Here is a 20,890-nt window from a genome sequence, read left to right on the forward strand (position 1 = left end):
TCTGGCTCCTACCAGCAGTTTGAAAGCCCTACATGGTAAAGAAGAAAGCACAGAGAAAGAAAACAGAGGTAAACTAGATATGGTGTGACACTGTGAACACAAACTGTTGCCTTAATCTTTCCTTAGCTCGACTTGTAGACTCAGTACATTACAAACAACAAACAACGAGCTTACAAATTACAATAGTTCACCAGAAAGTGTGCTTTTTTTCCAGTTTTTGTTTTTGTTAGAGTAACTTAGTGCAAAATATCACAAAAATAAGTACCAATACATAGAAATATTCAAACTTCTATATGCATGACTCAAAATAAACAACCAAAGAAAAAAGCTGTTTCAGACCCAAAATAAGAGTGTGTTTAGAATTTTCATGTACAAAAGGAGCACAGAGGATGGGCTACCCCCATTAAAAGGGGACATGGAGAACTTTTCTTTGGAAAGGAAGCGCAGCAAAATGCAGAACCAAGGAGAACAAATGTTTTGAAGCTATGATAACTTATGAAGAAAACCTCAAAGAAACCCGCAAGAGCATGGTGCATCTCTAACTGTAGTCAACCAAGAGATCTACCACCAACTTCAAAAGATTCTGGATAAGGCCTTTGGTTTGGTGGGGATGTAACAGTATCACTTGGCTTGTTTGATAAGTAGACATTACAAAACTGCATGAAAGCTTTGAAATAGCCCTCGTCTGAGAGACCTTCACGAGGTCTCAGCTTTTACTCAAGTGTTTAAGAAAGTGTTGCTTTCTAAAAACTAATAATATAAAAAAATCAAAACCCCCTTTTTGTCAGTGAAAAGCTGGCATTGCAGAACAATGCTTAAAACTGGTCTTCTTCAGTGTAAGCATTGTGTAAGTGATAGCAACAACAATGACACGAGACGGTGGAGCACAAAAGGGTCAAATTCTGCCTCCCTGTTACACTCTTGTTAAACTAAGGTGAGGGACACACTTCAGCTGATCAGCTTATGCTGATGGAAAGAAAGGTTGATTTTGTTCTGAAGATTCATCTCATTGAGAACTTGGGGGTTCTTGATGAGCACTTGCTATAATTTGAAAAGCCAACAGGTATTAGAAATATCTTCTTGTGTCTAGCAGATATGAGATATGAGAGAAAAGAGACTCACATCCCTAGTGGAGCTGCAGAGATACTCTATAGTTCATTTTAAATGGCACTAGACATGCAGGGCTAGCAAGTAATTTTCATGTATTTGGTTATGAGTAGACAGGTGCATTTCCAAAGCAGAGATCTCTAGTGAAATTTTAGATGCAAAGAGGTGTCCTTCCTTGACCCCAGCAACATCTCAATAAAAAAACAAATCTCTTTTAAGACCTGTGCAGATATGTCTACTGGAGCTGCAAGACTAGTGTAGGATTCCTATATGTAGGCAAAATCTGCTAGAAGTAGCTAACCAGTTGCTAGGAGCCTACCCTGTCTCTACAATCAATGGAAAGATGCACCTCTAGAAAGTGATTGTTTAAAGAATGACTGAGATATTTGCCCTGTCCTCGCTGACCACAGAACTGAATGACAAGTATAAAACAGGTAACCTGTAAAATCAAATACAAAATGAAACAAACCTGAAAGACTCAGATAAAAGCAATCTTCAGGTGCTTCCATAGGTCTCAATCTCATGCTCAGCAAAATCAATAGCCAACTTCATTAGGAGAAGATTCATATCCCCTCACTATATTGAAACTATTATGATGCATTGATCGTTTCTCACCCAATATGTGAAATATGTGATCAGCTAAATGCTAATGTAGACAAACAACTCATTAAAATAAGAGTTTGGCTCACACTGTAAAAACTGAGCAATTGCTAAATAGGATGGGTTAAGTCTGGCTAGATCAGATTAAAATTAAGCAAAGAAAAAGCATCTCATGTTTGAATTTTGACTACGAGTTTTAACTTAAATGTCAGGGGAATCTCATGACTGAAAAAAAATCTGGTAACACTACAGCCCTAAATGGCTTGTTTTCACAGCTATGTTCATCCAGATGAGAAACCTGGTTTAGCCAATGTGACTTAAAAGCCTGTGTTTTGTTTGGCTTTGTTTTCATTGCAGACATACCCTAAGTGCTGTACAAGGACAAGGAAAAAAAAAGTGTACGTGTTAAAAATTTACTCAAAACACTCAAACTGTCTTGTCTCTAGTAAATGAATAAGGACAGATAAAGTACTTACTGCAAGTTAAATAGGTGACTGACTTTAGACCAACATTTTATTTCCAAGAGACAACTGCGACTCAATTTTCAAAGGTATTTAAATATCTTGCAGTATTTCAAAACATTTCACAAGAAGGGAGAAGCAGAAATAAAACTGAAATTAATTTGAGACAAGTGCTGATCTTGTTTAGTCATGTAAGCATTGATCCACATCCTCAGAGACTAAATTCCTTTGAAAACCCACACTTCACACAGGTGGCAGCCTCTGTCTCACTGCAAGTTAGTGGGATTTGACTTTCTGACAGACAGCATTCATTCAGTTTCTGTAACAGCCAGACACCAGGGTTCTCAGAAAATCTTTCTAGGCATCCAACTCAGATTTTGCATGACTAAATGTCCTTATAAGCATGGCTATTATTGGTCAAGTAGTTTCTGGAAAACAGGAATTTGCAGTGCCTAAATCCATATCTAAGTAAGTGACTTATAAAGTTCATAGCCTAAAAATCCCTGTGTAGCAAAAATAATTTTCAGAGGTTGCATATCATATCACCACAAGAGAAAAAGAGACTTGGTATCCTTCTACCAGTCCCTTACTTCTGTTATGAAACTTTTACTGGGAGAAGGAAGAAAACCCAAACACCACCTCCAAATGATTCGTCGATATGCTCAGGTTTTCCATTAAAATAAATCCTGACATTTTAGATGTAAAAAGTATTATCTCCCACATTTAATGAAAAAGGTTATCTATTAATAGAACAATAGCTAAAAGAAAAAAGGGAAGATACTCCCATTTAAAGAGCAATTTTAATAAAAATAGCGGAAATGGTTTGTAATAGACAGAAAAAAAGGTCTAATTTGAACTGTGGAAAATGAAAGCTATTTTAACACTGGTAGATTTTTGCAAAAATGAATTTCTTCTCTTTTTTAAAAAAATATTTTTAATTGCCTTTAACTGGTACTGAAGTAAATCAGATGATGCCCTCACTAAAGAAAGCATTATAACCAAAAAAAAGGAAAAGAAAAAGACTTAGTAGTAGGGTATTTCATATAGTATCTTTTAGTTACCTTTTAATAAGAAGCATATCGATGTCCTGATTTAGAAGATAGGATTTTAACTGGCAAGTCCATATAAATATGTTTAGTTGTCCAGCCCTGTAGCGTATAAATATTCGTATCTCATTACATCCACAGGTATAACACATGTGTTTCTGTAATCTCACACATGCATTTAGGTATGTGCATTCTTTCTTTTTACAGGTGCATACCAAGGTAGCTAAATTTTCAAGGAGTTTTACCAGCCTAGCCTATATTAAATGAGGATAAGGAGAAATGGAAAAACAAACCACTTACACTGTTTTGCCAGGTTGGGTCTTGCACACAGCATGTTCCTTACATCTGTACACTGGCCCCAGACTAAACCACTGACCTGTATCTGAGATGTTTGCAGCAGCACTAACATCTATATTCGGCGATGGGAACTTGATCTTCCTTAAGAAAATTCAGCATCCTGCAGAATCAGGCCCTAAGATGGCTAAAAGTAATTTAGTCACTTGAGAAATTAGAGGACTTTGCTTCATTGCTCAGTCTTTTTTCAGCTACTCCACTGCTGGAGCTGCTTTGTGCTTTATTGCTGCACTTTGTAGTAATTTTATTCCTGGAAACTAACATGTAGGAAAGCAGAAGGATTATTTAGATCTGTTTGTTTGGCTACAGGGGGCTTTCCCCTCCTTCCTATTCCATTATTCACAAAGGCAATTAAGTACATTAGGACTTCAGAGACGTCTCATAAAGAGGCCATTTCTGATAAGATGACTTAAACATGGGCAGAGGAGCCCACATGCTCACTTATTCCTCCCCTCCCACCATGCCAAACAAAGCAGCTTCATCTCGGGGAATGAAAAAGGAAGAAGAGAATTGCTTTCCCTGGATTTCACCGCGGAAGATAAAGCAACATAAAGCAACACAGCTAATGAGTCCATCATTACACATCTCATCATGCAGAAACACTCAAGTAATCATGTATCATGCAAACAGACAGCATGAGGCAAAAGGGCTGTTGCCAATCATGACTGAAGAAGAATGGCACCAATACTAACTTCAATATAAATGGCTTTCTAAAATTGCTTGGTTAGAGTTCTGGTTATTGGGCTGGCCACAGATATTCCTGTTCACATGAGAGTGATAAGATTTCAAGATTTCTTTCTCTTCCCTGGACACTACTTCTCATTAAGTCTTCCAAAATAAGTGATGAAAAATCATCATATCATATCATATCATCATATCAATCTTCCTTGTCTGTCTCCTACTCCCATCAAAACAATAACCAGATACATACATACCTTTGCAATGCACTGCCTGGAAAAACAGCACCTGTTGCACATGTAACCTCATCTCAAGTTTGCTGTGGGTTATTACCTCATACTGAGATTCTTTGATTTTCATCTATGTAAAAAAAGATCACCATGTGGAAACCCCAGGGTGACTGCAGAAGTGTGTAGGGGGCAAAGAAAGAGATTCAGCTGCACAATTAACTGTCTTGAATTAACTCTTATCAAGAGCACTGCAATACATAAGTTGTGTTGTAGGTTTTTGTTTGGTTTGGTTTTTGTTGTTGTTTTTTGAGTTTTTTTTTTTTTTTTCTCCCTAGCTGTTGAGTTGATTCAGCTCCTGTCAGAAACCTCCAAATCTAACAGCAAATTCTGTACACTCCTCAGAAGCCCTGCGAGGGCAATATGTCACAGAGACACAAGCAGGGTATAAAAAAACCTCCCTTGGTGAGACTTCTCCATTTCTTACCCTTAGATGACTGTGACTGAAAAGCAGCTTTTTCAGCCTCACACTGAAATTCACGCAGCACAAGTGAAATGGGCAGGATTTGAGACTTCAGTATTGTTCCTAGTCAGGAAAGAAGACTTTAGAAAAAATCAGGAGAGAAGATTAATTCAAAGTAGAACACTTGGGATATTTTTTTAACTTGTTTCCCTAATTTTCTTCCTTGTAAACAGAGTTGATTAAATATTAACCTTTTCAGATGTGACATCAGACCTCTCTCTAGCTTTGGAGAAGTTATTCCAATTTCTACAAACAGGAAATACCAATCAATCTTTCATGCAGTTTTGGGGTTTCTTTTTGAGTAGTTGGATTTTTTTCTTTTTTAGAAAAACTGGCAGAAGGTGTGACTCATGTCTAAGATTAAAATATTTTTTTCTATGTACTTTTTCTTTGCCACAGCGGCAACAGTGTTTAACCTTAATGCATGATAATCCTCCATATGACATGAACAAGTATATGCTGCATTTCTAATGTTTCAGACAAATATAGAGCACCTAAGTCCTAGCAGCTTCCTAAAACCCTTGGAGATTCAAACTACTATTTTCCATGCTTCAGCTAGAGTTATGCTAGAGTATGTTTGGTCTACATAGCCAGCCTTACGAGATGGAGATGAAAGAGGTGCACGGGAATGACATTTATTGTTGATACATACATTGTTGGAAAAGTACTGATAAGCCTAAAAGTTACAGTAAAAGGACAGGAGGTTGGGGGAAGGAGCTTAATGAGGACAGTTTTTTTCCTTACATCATACCAGCTTCTCAACTGGAATAAATTAATGTAACACCATTGAAATCAACAGATACATATCAATTCATATCATTTGAGAATTTGGCAGGTTCTTTTAATTGTTGTAAATGAGCCTGTAAAATAAATCAGGCATTTTGGTCTCATTCTTTTCCTCTATCCTGTCCCAGTACCTGTAGAGCTATGTATTTAGCTACTTTACCTCTACATTACATAGTCCAGCTATAGTGTAAAAGTGATGAATTAAATGGCTCCAGAGAAAAACACAAACAAATGTGGGGACTTTGAAATATCCAGGAACCCACAGCAGAAATCAGGTGTGCATGTGGATCTTATTTTGTGTAGTGTGAGATAACAGATCTCGAGCTGCAGAAGTAAACTGTGACTGCCAGGTTCCTGTGCAGAGCGTGAGGCACTGTGACTTGTGTTTCCTGTGCAGGGCGGTCTTTTCCAAATGAAAAAGAAGCTACCAAAAAATGAATGTTTAAAAAAAAAATACAAAACCAAAAAGGAAGGAAAAAAAGAATAAAGGAATGAAGGTTAAGGGATTAAATATAAGAAGAAATTGTGTTGTCCATCAAATGAAATATTCCCGTTTGCATTCGCTCACTGTGTTCTGCAAGTCAATGTCAGCTTTAAAGGAGCTCTCAAGATTTTCTGGGTATTCCTTCTCCTTTGTCTGGCTATTTCGATGTGCTTGTTTGTGCTGATAGAGGAATCTGCTCATGATAGCAATGATGCAAAATATGATGAATATCACAACTGCTATTACACCTGAGGAAAAAAGGAAAGATAGTGTAAAAACCAAAACCAAAATCCCAGTTACCTCAAAAATACATTACCAATGCCCAACAGCTACTGGTTATGATAGATCAGTTCATCTCAGTCTGTAAAAAGTCATATGCCTCTTATCACACTCTCCCTGGTAGTTTTTACTCCTATTTTGCCACCTGAAGTAAGATTTAAAGCAGCAAGTATTGATGTATTGATGACTTTCTAATTTCAGTCAAATTCTGTTTTCACTTGCAGTGAAGTTGGGTCAGTGTGTTTGTTTTTAAGAAACTAGATCTGTATGCTCATACAAATTCCTGCTCTGTCGTGTTTTCTTCTGTGTTATCTCTTGAAACCTTGCATGAGCCTTATACACTTTGGTTTATAGCTTCTAGATATTATCAAAGGCAGCTCCCTACAGGCCATCCTATAAAATAAACAAAGATAAATTGCATTCCAGGTTGTTAAAGGAAAATGAAAGCCATACATGAAGCTATGAGGGCAACTTTCCCTAATGTATGAATGCTTCCATATGACCTAGTGAATTCCACTTCACCAGGTTGCAAAGAGACAGATAAAGAAATACAAGATATGTACGTCCCGTGTTGAGGCTCTCATCAGAGTGGCATGAAAACAATCACTAGTTAGCTGCATCTTAGATCACAGAGGTCATCTGTCCAACTTCCCTGCTCAAGCAGGCAGACAAACACAGAAGACTCAGGTTTTTGATGATCCATAATGCCTTTTCTTGGGTGATATCCAACATCATGTGCTGCCACTATTGTCTTCGTCTATAATGCAGGTGCCTGTCTAGGTAGCTTGATACAGATATGTACTAATAAATACAGCAAATACTAGACCTGCTTTAGATTATGAAAGAAACTGAACTGGATTTTATGGGACCCAGATTTAAAGTAGCCCAGACGCTTGCCTTGACAGAATTATTTTTTAGTTGTAATTTTAAAAATAAGTTACCTCCAATCACAGCTGAATCACTTCTGACTGCATTGGTGAGAGGCTCCCTTTCATCTGTCTTCCCAAAAGGATCTGCAGTTGGTTAAACAAAACAGTACTTATTTTCTGTATCAACTATATTCATTTTCTCTGTGGCTTAGACAGAAAAGTCCTCTTACCCTCATGAATTCTAATCTGTTTTCAAAAGATATGATTTGGGGGATTGAAGAACTGAACCAGAGAGCTCTTTGAAAAATAAAGTAAGCTTGCAGGACAATTTTCTTCTACATCTTCAGGAGCAATGTCTGTTAAGGGTATGTTTAAAAGGAAATAGAAAGGCTCTCTGTAACAACTGAAAATCTTGTCTCAGTTTATCGGTAGAATAATTAGTGAGACATTTGAACTAAATAGCCCATTGGGATATTTTCTCAGTCAGAGAGGTGTTTTTGGTATGGTGTAGTTTGGTTTTTTGTGTGTGTGGTTTTTGTTGTTGTTGTTTTGTTTATTTGTTTTGTGGGTTTTTTTTTTGTGTCTGTGTGTGTGTGTTATTTTTTTTTTAATTATTTTTTATTGTTTTGATACCTAAGAAACACTATCAGAAAGAAGCAAAAGGAAGGAAGGCTAGACAGATGTAAACCTGACATGTTTGAAGATGCAGATATACAAGCTGAATTCAATCCCATAAAGAGAAGCAGTCTCTTTTTGGGAGAGCTTTTTGGAAGGCAATTTTTTCTCTCCATGGCAGAAATGCAGTGGCCAAATTGGATTCAAAAGAAAGAGGCATCGGAAATTATTTCCTATATTAAAAAAGCTCCTCAATGTCAGAACTTTCTTGTACCCTTAACTATAAATGACTGTTGAAACACTGGGCCAAGCAGACTAAAGTGTCAAATTCAGATCCAAACCTGAGAGGTCATGCCCTCCATGAAGTCAGCGGAGTTGCAGGCAGTGCACCTACTTTAGTCCCGCATGTTTCAGAAAATGCTGTTTTCTACTGCTAGCTGAATCCAGCTTTTTTGCACCTTCACTTTTTTTCCTTTCAGCTCACCCTCTTCTTTGATGAAGTTCCTATTGGTGTTTCTCTCCTTTACAAGCCTCCAGGCTATCATACAGAGGATGTATGTGGGAGTTACGGATGACTGTCTGTTATATGTGATACTCCTTTGCCAAACTGATACTTCTGATGCAAGAGGTGGAAGCCTAACTGAGAAATTTGGTCTTGCAAGCTTCATTGTAATTGAACATCCCTGCCCTAGTAGCTGACTCAGCTGTATTTTGGTATCTCACTGTCCAAGAAGATGTTTTTTTTAATTGAAACAAGCAACAATTTCTAATGTGTGTATCAGGAGGTGCTGAGTTTGTAATGATGGTGGCTTTTGGCTGTTTACATTCTTAAAGGGGACACTTTTTCCTTATTCTTTACAACACTGAAACCATCCCTCAATATGTGCAGAAGGCATCAGCCTCAAAAAGGCTTTCATGTTTTAACAGATGCAACTCTACTGCTAGTTTTAGGAATGGAAGTATTTCTCCTCAAATACAGCTGTACTGAAAAGTCAGCACTCCCCATGGCTGCAGTTCTTTGAGCTACACACATGAAAGGGATTTCTGGGGCCAACTGAACATCTCCAGTACACACATTAGCAATGTAAATGGTAATTGCTATTGAGAGATTTGGACATTCAGGTTGAGACCTATTTACAAGAGGCCCACTGCTTGGATATTGGGTGCCTATAGTGATGTTGCCAAGAAACAAATAGTCATGGCAATGCTTCATCTCATTTACTGCATTTGTGGGACAGGAATGAGGATAAAAGTTGTTGTTTTACACATAAATACAGGTAGCATCATAGAAAATGTTAGGTTGGAAGAGAAATCTGGAGGTTATTATAGCTTAATCACAAGCCTTTGAGCTCAAAGAAGGGCTAAATTCAAAGTTAGATCAAGGTGACGTAGTTTTGTACATCATAGGTAGGTTCATCTTTGTTTTTCAGCATCTCAACGTTAGTTACATAAATCAAAACTAGTATGTTAGGCTCTTTTTATTTAGCAAAATAGAGGAAAAGAACCTACAGATACTTTATACCTAAGATGTCTGTTGAACAGTGTGATCAGCATTTTCCTTTCCACAAACTAGAAGAGGGCAGTAATCATTGTTTTAGACTCAAGATGGTTTAACTTTCAGATACTGGAATTTAGATTTTCCACCCCAGCCCCCAGCTGGTGACAGTCAAATCAGTTACAATAAAAATTCACATCTGTTGAACATCAGTTCTCCTGTACTAGAGAAAAATCTCCAGCTGATATCTGGTGCATGGTATTAGTCAAATAGCGTCATAAAAAACTATCAACTATGTATGAAAAAACATGACATTAAATTTCTACCTTAAAAATTATCTAAGACATTATTCATGCCTAAAATATTATGTAAGATCTGACACTAAATGCTATTAAAGCTCCATTAATTTTTGGTGACTGTTACCAGAATTTAAGCACTGAGAGGAAACCAGAACAAATGTTGGAGATAAATTTCAGAAAGAAGGCAAACAGACATGGGCCTTAAGAATCATATTTTGCCTGAGAAATAAAATCAGGATAAAGAGAGGAGGGCTTGTTACAGAGGGGCAGATGACATATGACAGCAGAACCATCTCCAGTGGCAACACAATAAACCCTGAAGTCAAGGAGAAGCAATCCTGTGTCTCATTTGAGAGCATAACAGGACATCCTCCTCCTTTTGGATAAAACTGATGCCCATCACAGTTTGAATCACTGAAGCTGGAAGCATCCCCGAGGTTGGACATCCCCTCTGGAAATCATCTAGTCCAATACCTCACTCAAATCAGGGTCTATTACAGCAAGTTTCTCAAGGCTGTATCCATTTGGGTTTTGAATATATCCAACAATGCAGACTTCACAACCTCTCTGGGCCTCCTGCCACCTTTGCTAGATTTCTTGCTCATTGGGATGGACTGTTCTTGATCTTGAAATATCACGTCCAACACAACTAGCACAGTGAGACAGCGACCTGCACTGTTTAAGTTGCCTTTCAGAAGCAAAATTTTCTGTGTAGTTTCTGTCTTAGAAGAGTCTTTGGTATTTTTTACTTTAAATGCATGAAAAACTGCTCTTCAGCTGGGGTATAGAGACACCTCAAGACTCCACCATTCACACAGCTGAACCTGCTCTGGCATTTACAGTATCTTTATATATATATAAACATAATAGTATAGTAAAAGTCCATTATCTCTATGCCATCAATGCAGAGTTCAGAATAGCAAAACCTCAGCAAGGAAGAAGGTGATTTGCAGATCTTTGTTAAATATCAAAACCACAGTAAGTCACCTTTCATTTTGTGTTTTCTAACCAGAAAGCGTATGGATAACAGAGCTGTGAGCAAAAGGATTTTATTCTATATTTGTCTGCTAGGAAACATTCTTGAAGACAACAAGTATTCCTCTCTGAAGGAAAAAGCTTCAATTGTTTTCAAGTTATAAATATAGAAAGCTTTTTTCACACATTTAAAGATAGATTTCCTAGAGGGCTTTTTTGTTGTGTCTGTGCATTAGAAAATTGAGAGAGACATGTACAGTCAACTTTGAAGTTCTATTTTTCTTCTCGTACACTCAATAATGAGAAATTTGGAACCGATGAATTGAGATATGAGCAGTAAATTTGAAAGTTAATCCTTCACTTCGTTTTCCTTTTATTTTTTAAAATGTGTCCTTTCCATGTATAACTGTAATTCTCAAGTACATCTATACAAAGTATAATGTGCTACAAATTGGAATTTTTTTTAACAAGAATCTGCCACCCAGTGCTCTTACTATAGCATATAAAGACATGAAGTCTTCAGAACTAACTTGTTCTAAAGATCTTATTCAGGCTTTAATCAAATCCAGTGTGAATGGTGAGGCAGTAGTGTCAGTTAATTTATCATATTGAGAGGAAATAGTATTTTAAAGCACAGAATGGCAAAGACAGGGATGAGCTTTTATAATAATTCTGCATTTCTGATGTAACAGTGCTTAACCTTGACAATGGAGTGCAACTGATTGTAAGTTTAAATATTTACAGTCCAAAGATGCTGCAATCTGCTCTGTGTTCTGTCCTGCAATTCTGAACCTCAGGTTTTACCACTTTCTAAAATGTTCAGAAAAATTAGCTCATCGAGGTGACAGATCACAGGGCAAGGAGTTCACATTTTCAGTATCATTGCCCATTCGGTATTTCCAAGACACATTTCTGTGCGTCAGAGCAGACACCTTAGATGGCTCTGGTCAGCGAGGAGAAGGTTGGGGTGTGGGGAGGAGCACATGCACCAGCAGCCGCTCTCCACAGAGGAGTCAGCAGCCCTGTTCCTTATGCAGAATGCTAATAGCATCATTTGTTTTCTATTGAAAATCTTAGGGAAATGGGGATTTGATGCAAGTACAAACATCAAAGGAATCATATTATGATATAAGCCAGCACTCTATTAGTTATCAGTGGCTTCATAGGTCAAGGGGTAAAAAGTAGCCCTTAATTTGCACCCCCTTCTTGTCATTAACAATTCTGCCACACCCACTGGTGACTAAAGCAGCAACTTGATTGCCCCTGATCCTGGTGACAACATTTCCAGCTGCTCTGAGATTACTTCTCTGCATACAAATTCACATATGCAAAATACTTAAAATTCCCAGAGGACAGCTTCAGGTTTGCAAAAGAGATATGAACTATTGGGATCATCATACTGGTATGGCTCAGTTAGTGCTTCTTCCATTTAGCCTGAGAGAATAAAGTGCAAGCATTCAATGGAAGTCACGCACATGTGTCGAGAGGTTTGTACAAGATGTTTTTGTTTGTTTCTGCTAGGGTGGGAACGACTTTGACTTGTTTGTTGTATGACTCTTATTGCTTCATCACCAGTGGGATATGGAATGTCTGTAACATTCATGTTCTCCTTTGAGATCAGCAGCACTGGAGCTGTCTAGAGTGGACAGGAATTTGAAATAGATGCATAACCATACTTCCAATGCTGTTTCCACTATGGCTTTGGGACTTTTTTGTTCGTTCTAGGCATGTTTTAGGCAATCCAGGAACTTAGTCTGAAAACTCAGTTACATTGCAAGGACTTTTAAAGGGGCCATGGCTAATCCTAATGTCCATCTTCAACACTCCTAATTCTGAGGGAAAAGACAGCTTTCCAGTTCTAATATTTATAATATCTCAGTTGCATTACAGCAAGGAAGGAAACCTCACTATGCAGTATCTTTTGAAGTCCCCATTTCCCTCTTGGCAGGACGTACCTGATGAGGAATATATTGCAGTTACTGTGTTCACATCAGCTTCCATGATGGATGCACAGCTGGATTCAGTCAAGGAGCCTTTGACAGTCACAGGAGCCACGCTGGGATGGCGTAAGGCAGCTTTCAGGGGAGCAATGTGGTTGTACTGAACAGAGGACATGCAGCCAGTGAAACCGTAGGCATTTGCTTTTGAGACTTCAGGGTCCAGTGTCAAACTATCTGCAGTACAAAACAAAAACACTGTTATCTGTTTTAGGAAAGCGTCTAAAAATAAAAATCATAGTTTTGCCTTAACCACCTGTTTTACTTCATCCAATCTCAACTGTTCAACAGTCTTCAAGCTCTGCCTGGGCTGCCCCATGAGTTTCCCATCCCCAGTCCTTCCTCTGCAATGCTACTTACATTGAATCAAGTTGGCTTGGACATGAAAGCCTGCACTGTGCTTCCTCATCCGTTTTCTCTATTGTCTGGACACAACCTAACAAATCACAGGTGCTAACCATGGCAAAAACAACAGTAATAATATACAATAAAAACAGCAACACTGAATATCACAGGATCGTGGGGATGATGCGCTTTATCTTTTTTCCATCCCTTAATATTTTCACAGACAGAGACTGTATCTTCAAGGCATTCTACCTCCTCCACTACTTTAATGAAGGAGTCTGCTCTCTATTGTCTATTACACAATGCTTCATGTGGTCGAATATCGAATGGCTGGCTAATATAGGCTTCCACCCTTCTTCCAGAGTTAATTTTTCAACTTCCTTTTCCAATACACCTAATGAAGTTACTATATTTTTATAAACAGATTTGCTAGGAATCCTTTTAGTTATGAGCCACTCTCTCACTCTGCTAGCCCTATTCCATTAATTAAAAAAAAAAAAAAGAAAAGAAAAAAAAGAAAAAAGTATACCGCTTTTTTATCTAAATCAAACCGAATATCTCCATGTTCTTTTCCAGCCTGATGATGAGCTAGACCAATTAATTTATCTGTTGGTCTGTGTTCATTTAAATTTCACAAAGAGAAATCCAGTTCAAAGGTGTCTTTTATTTAGTTCCAAATGTTTTAATATCAAAGATTGTTTGGGAAAATCAGTGAAGGACAGTGAAGCCACCTTTTCTTTCCTCTAAGCTCTCATTTATTTACTTTCCAGAAATCGAAATTTATACTGCTCAGAGGTCTGTAACATGATGTGCCTTATATCTAGGTCAATCAAACAAGAAAAAAAGCCACAAATGCACACATCTATGGTATCAAAAGTTATTGAAAGTCTTAAAATTTACTTGCTAATGGAAAAACAAAACAAAACAAAAAAACCAAAACTTCTAGCATTGTAAGTTTTGGAAATGCTTTCTCTTGAAGCACTTGCAAATACTACTCTTGAAAGAGTAAGATGATAAACTTCAAAATATAGTCCAATTTTCCACTATCATCCATATACAATGATTTTGCAAACTCTCAGACAAAAGGATTTAGTGAAAAAGATGTTCTCTTGTAAATGACATTGCTACTTGAATTATGTAAAATTCCTTTACATATGAGAAAATACAGAGAAATCTCAAAACTAGCTGAAATCAAGCATTATCTTGGTGCTCAAGATCTGTGACTGTTACATCATAAAGTCAGAGGGAATTAGCTCAGAAAAATTTCTAATTATGTTTGAATGTCTTCATGGAAATACAATGTGGAAGAATTTGGCTGTTTCTCAGCAAAACAAGGTGTGGTGTGAGCTTCGTCTCCAAGGGGTCTCACAAGAGAGATGCTCAGTCTGTAGAACTGCCATGGAGACAGTCCCTGGGCTGAGAGTAACTGCAAGAATGAAAGGTAGGAAAAGAAACGGGGAGGCTTTGTGACTTGAAAAAACTGTGGTTTTACAGAGGTTTACATTTGCTCTTCTCAAAGTGTGTAGGAATTGGCTGCATTCAGGTTTTTAATGAGATTTTGGCAGGGGTGTTATAAAACAGACAAATAATTCTTTCCAAGTTTCTGCAAGACAGCTTATATAAACCTGAAAGACTGATTTACAGTACTTGCCATCTTTGTTGAATTTATAAAACCCTTTGTAAACATTTCTACTCTCAGCCTTTCCTGTTTTCTTAGCTCTCACACAAAAGGTGGATTTGTTGGTATCTTTTAGACATCAGGCAATCTAAATTGCTCTGTTCTGCCCCAATGTGCAAAAGGTAAAGCCTAAGAAATAATGAATTCCTTTTTCATGGTACAGTAGTTTGAAAAGTCTGAGACACAGTACTTTTGAAAGCTTTTTTAAAAAGTCAAATTAAGGGCCAATTCCAGGAGTCTTTTGTCAAAGTACGCTTTGCATGAATGAGAACTAGGAGATTTATTGTTGAAAGGCTTTGAAATTTGAAAAAAAAAAAAAAAAAAAGAAATCAAAGAACAAAACAAAATCAACCCCAGAGTCCTCTGGTAAAAATCCCACGTGCGCAGATACAGTTGGCTTATAATATGGCTTTAGATGCATGCTTTACGTCTTTCAGAAAGTGGGGCTTTCACTGTTCTCAACAAGAGACTTGCATAACTTGAATGTGAACAACTTGTGCTGCCCTCTGAATTTTTGAGTGGGTAACATAAATCTGTGATTATGACTTAGTTCCTTCTGTGAAAAGCTTATTAAAGGCTGCTCTGTCACTTGAAGTCTTTAAATCACAATAAAATATTTTTCCCAAAGATATTTTCACTACATGACACAGTGCTCTGGAAGAGAAGCAGCTCGGTGAAGTTCCAAGGTCTGTGTTGAAATAAGGTTGTATAAAACATCAGTGGCCTTCCTCTGGCCTGGTTACGCTGTGAATCTTTCCATGCGTTTGATGGACCTGGAATAATCACATTTGATTGCTGGTGGTGGCTTGCTTTGATACTCTGACATTTTAGCATTACGTTTCTGTTCTTGGTACTGGACACTGAATTACTTTGGATGGTTTCTACATGGGGGGCGAGAAGGAAATATTTTTCAGCTTTTGAGTAATTTAACTGTTCATTCTCTTCAACTTAAGTTTACCCATGCTTTTAGGAAGCAATTTTTAAGCTTTGTCTGCTGAGTAGTGCATAAGTTGGTTTGGCTTCTTGCTGGATCCTTTATCTGCTCCCTGGAAGCTGTTTGCAATGTCACAGCTCAGTAAGTTTACTGTTGCTTTTGCTTTCCTGTTTTCCATGTATTTGCAATGGCTTCCATGATAATGAGGATGAAGTCTAACATGTAGTTTTATTTTTGAAACTTCATTGGTTGTATCAACATAACTTATCTGCTGATTCATTTCTATTCACCAAAACAGACATCCTGTTTCACTGCTATTTCTTTGTGCACATCTGCCATATACGACACACTTGTTTTAAGAACCTAAATAAATAAAGCAATTTTAAGTCCTAATGTCTCAGTAATGGGGAATTAATTTTCATCATAAATAGAATTCTGAGGGAGTTCTTTTGGACCAAGCATTAAGCTCTTCAAGAAGGTATCAGGAAATTGACATGTAAATGATAATTAATATGAGAGGTAATTGTAATGAAAGAGAAATCAAATGTGTTATTAGTGTGCAAGGAAACTGACTTAAAGGACCTCCTTTCTAAAGCTAACACTGTGGTCATAAACATTATCTGATGTATTTTTGTGTTTTTTTTTTTTTTTAATAAACATGAATTTCATATCAGAAACATAAATCTGAGCCCAAAGTTAACTTGTGTGCTCATTTACATCCAGCAAGACCCATTATGCATTTCCTTAATCAAAATCTATTTTTGTCAGAGAGTGCAGACATAGTCTGTTTTAAATGTCTATGCCCCAAATTAATTAATTATTCTAAGTGAATTGCTGGTAGAAGTGCAAAGGGCAATTTACTCTGTGTGCTGAAGCATTGGTTGTCCTTTTTTTGAGACTGAGAAACAGAAGGATGATTTTTGTGGTAGTTAAAATTGTATCCACCACCTCATTTTGCCAAGGTGCTGAACAGTACTGGCAAGATTACTTCTTGGACATTGCCAATAGATTTGGAGTCCGTGACCTTGAATCAAAAGACTCCTGTAGTCTCCACACTGCACCTGTTTCAGAAGAGTTGACTACCATGTACCTCATGTACCAGTTACCTCAAAAAATAGGCTGCTGCATCCTTCAACAATGTCAGTACACATTGCTGATAGTAGTCATTAATTTAGAAAGGGTAGAAAACATATCGTGGATTAGACTTGAAACAACAAAAAGACATTTTTGGTATCATCTCATTTCCTGGTGTGACCCTGCCCCAAAGGCAGCTGAGTGAACAACACAGGATTTTTTCCTGGTCAAAACCATTGAGCTCAACCCATTTTGCTTTTCCTCAAGAGAAGGATGAATGTGAACAGGAGACAGGCTCCAGTCATTCAATGTGCCTCCAAGACACTTCTGAAAAAGCAAGAGACAGCAAGATCAAAGCTAGTTTTTCTCATAAGTTTTCCCAGGAATGAGCAGAACATGCCAGGATTTGCTTGATGGCAATTGAACATTTCATGTCAAGTGTAACATTTGAGAATTTTTGTTTCATTAGGATTAACAGAGATAATTTCAGACATGCATTTAGTATGTTTTCTTAAAGACAGTTTGTCATCTAAAATGAAGCACTGCTTAGAGTTGCAATGTGAAATTTGTTATATGTCACAATTTTTGACATTTGAATCCTAATCTGTCACAACACAGCTACCCTATGTGATTTTGCATGGGCTCAAAATATAATCTATAAAAAGAACAAAATGTGGAAGAATATGGAGAGACTATGTGCAAAAGAATACATGCTTATCTCAGGTGCAGACGGCTAAAATCAACTCAAGCAGCAAGAAATTCAGACTAAAAATAAAATTCCTGGGTACAAGTAGGTGACCTTAGACTCTTACCTAGGCCATATTATCATCAAGAAAATGGGGATTTAATCATGGTGTTATGATCATACGGTAAATGATATTGTTGAGGAAAAAGTCTGAATAGATTTGGTCTCCTTTTGATAGAGACATGATGGCTTTATTGGCTTAGACTTTGGAGAGCTTGAAGTGCCTGGGATAGTCAAACTTTGCTTATTTTAACTGCTGCCATCTTGGTCCCAAATGTCTCTCCTCTTATCATAAGCAGCCATTTCCATTCTCTTAATGCTTTACTAGGCTACTAGGAGGAAAAACAGTGCCTTTTAAAGGTGCCTTATAACACATCCAAGAGATCTTTCTCCAGGGTATGGTCCTTCTAAGAAATAGGTATTTAGTGCAAGAAGAGTCTGCAGTAAAGAGCTCTGTGGTGACCAGAAGATCCCAACCAATATATCTTGCAGTCATTGCTGTATTGTTTAAAATGCTAGATCACAATATTCTGAGACTGTGACTTCAAATTTCTTGAGCAAATTGTGATCTTTTGAACTTAAAAGGGGAAGACTTTCCACCAAAAAAAAATGGACTTTTAAGTATTTTCCACAGAAACCATCTAAAAGGAGATCCTTCTTTAGGGAAGCTTTTGTAATGCAAACTTACCTCTTCTGATTTAATTATCCTATTATGATCTCCCCAATATAATATCACTCTTTGATTAAATGCTCTGAGATCTCTTCAGTATATAGGTTCCATTTTCTTCTTGTGAACTTTTAATATGAAAAGGCTATCATAGAAATAATAAGAATTGTACTGCATCTACATAATAATATTAATAAAATTACTTTCCAGATAAACTTTCTTCCATGTAGACTTTATATCAAAGCTGAATGATTCAGTGTAAGGACTCCTAAAACTTTACTGTGTTTTAACTCAGGCTTTTAGAGATAAAACATATCATGATCATGTGCTAGACTACAGTGTTCTTCTCATTGCCAGTGTGAGAAGGTCTGGTAATTCATCACTTTGAACACACAACTAAATTAGGTTAACATTAATAGATGCTAAAGAAATCTGCACAGCCTTTTTCTTCAGAATACTCCTGAATCCCTCTCAATGCTACCCTTTTACTCTGGTATCACTACATAGCTAGTATATTAAACTACTCAGGAGCAAATATGCAGACAATGAGATTCACTCCTCTTCATCAGTGATTATTTTTCCAGGGACTAAAATGGTGAAAGATTAAGACATGTTGGGGCACAGTAAGAAGTTTTCAAAGAATCATTAAGGTCAACCCCAAAACAAGTAAATTATATTTTCCATTGCGATAGCAGCTTTTTTCTAGACAAGACCTAAACATATGCAAATTTGTCTCTGAGATCAGAGAATTACAGAATAATTTAAGTTGAAAGACACCTCTGAAGGTCATGTAGTTCAATCCCTTTTTCAAAGTGGAGCCAGCTTCATAGTTAGGTCAGACTGCCAATAGAACTCATGTGGTTAAATACAGCAGTATGATCTCTGCGAGGAGTACTTAAAGTAAATGAACTGGGACTCTGGTTAAGATTTCACTAAGGCTTTACCATAAACTCTATGACCCAATTGGGTCCTGAATCCAGTACTCACTAAAGTCCACAGAAAAACTCCCATTGATACTGATGAGCTTTGGATAGGTCCTTTTGTGTCTTGCCTTTATATTTGTGAAGTAAAAATGACAACAAACTACGTGATAATATTTCTCTATTGCTGTTGGATACTGTGAGGATGAATTCAACAAATGTCTGTTGGCTACTTGAATGCTGCTTCTTTTTACTCCCTTGCTTCAAAGCCACACTTATATTTAGATTGATCTTCCTAAGGCAGCTATATGGCCCCATTACTGTGGATCTGAACAGCTCACAGCCTTTAATGCTTTTACCCTGCCATCACCTCTCTCATGTAGGGATGTTCTATTATCCATGCTTTACTGATAGAGAACAGAGATAGTAAAGCTCAGACTGGTTCCAGTGGGAATAAAATGCCTGCTTACCATTATATCTGCACATAAATGGCTTGCCCAAGGTCATTCAAGCAGTCTGTAGCAGAGTGAGCATCTCTATGTTTTGAATTCCAGTTGATCCCCTCTGCCTTTAATGGAGGGGTTTTTTCCTATAATTCAGAGCTGGGTGTAGAACAGCCATTGGAAAATATAGCAGATTTGAGAATCAGAAAAATAAAATATCAGAGTTTAAGTACCTTTTGACTAAAGGAAGTATAATTGGGCTGGGGGGTAAGAAGCGCTATTATTTAAAAACTGGACGTTGTATAGAAGTGCACTTTTCAAGAGTTCCAGCTGTGCTCATAAGAAAATCCAATGAGGAAGAGGTTTCAATCTTTTATGATGTCCTGCTGGAAGCTCACTGAGATTTCTCAGACAGTGGGAATTGAATGGTGGAGTTGAGAAAGAAGGTGGTATAATCATCTGCTTAAGAAGACAGCATCAGGCTATTGAAGCAGGCAAATGAACAGTAGTGTGGTAGGAGAGAAGAGACAAATTTTCAGAAGAGTATAGCACAGATAATATAGAACACATAGAACAGAGCTTTTCTAGATGGTTCTGTTTCAGTGGATGCATAAATGGCATCACATGCCTCTGGAAGTTTATGCTTTGCTAAGGGGATGACAATGACAAAGGAAAAATTAGAGGATATTGGTTTAGGTCACCAGTGTTCAGCTTCTGGTGAATCAGTAAAAGAAGCTATAGTTGACATTTTACACACATAATAGTATAAATAATGAATGGACATATTTATGTAATGCTTGATATGATGTCCAATTCTAACAAAAGACTAAAATGTCTATAACCAAGAAAGCATTTAGAATCTTACTGGAAATGTATAAGACTCTTCTGTAAAGTAATATAATACACTTGACAACAAAATAGAGGATTTCTACTTTGTAAATTTCTGGCAGATATTTCCTCTTCTTGTAATGGCTTTGTAGTGCAGAGGGGTAAAGATGAAGAAGGTCCATGTACAGGGCATGCAGAATTGAGGCGTCAGTACTATATGTAATATAAACATTCCTTGCAGAATTCAAATGGAAAAGGACTGGGAGTGCAAAAAGGATAGAGAGGATGAAGGCTCACAGCGCTGTTTTTCTTATCGTTATGACACAGAGATGGTTTGGGAGGAGCGAGTTTTCGCCAGCAAAATTATATCATTAGACTAAAATGCCACCCTGTGCAGCCACACAAGCAGTATGAATCATTTTACTGAAGGAAGCAATGGCAGAAGTTAATATTGCTATCAG

At 37.3% G+C, this 20,890-nt stretch overlaps 1 protein-coding gene across 1 annotated transcript in view; it reads right to left on the reverse strand.

Moving 5' to 3' along the window:
* Positions 1-5,642: 5,642 nt before the first annotated feature.
* The window catches only part of CNTNAP5 (contactin associated protein family member 5), a 557,878-nt gene continuing 542,630 nt past the window's right edge, over positions 5,643-20,890 (reverse strand). The window contains exons 27-29 of the mRNA XM_082057253.1: positions 12,754-12,972; positions 7,487-7,558; positions 5,643-6,514 (exon numbers count right to left, since the gene is read on the reverse strand). Coding sequence (XP_081913379.1) covers positions 6,318-6,514; positions 7,487-7,558; positions 12,754-12,972 — 488 coding nt within the window. The 3' untranslated portion in view covers positions 5,643-6,317. The remainder of the gene's footprint in view (positions 6,515-7,486; positions 7,559-12,753; positions 12,973-20,890) is intronic.

Source organism: Streptopelia decaocto (assembly GCF_964273445.1).
Source record: "Streptopelia decaocto genome assembly, chromosome: 6".
Lineage (NCBI taxonomy): Eukaryota > Metazoa > Chordata > Aves > Columbiformes > Columbidae > Streptopelia > Streptopelia decaocto.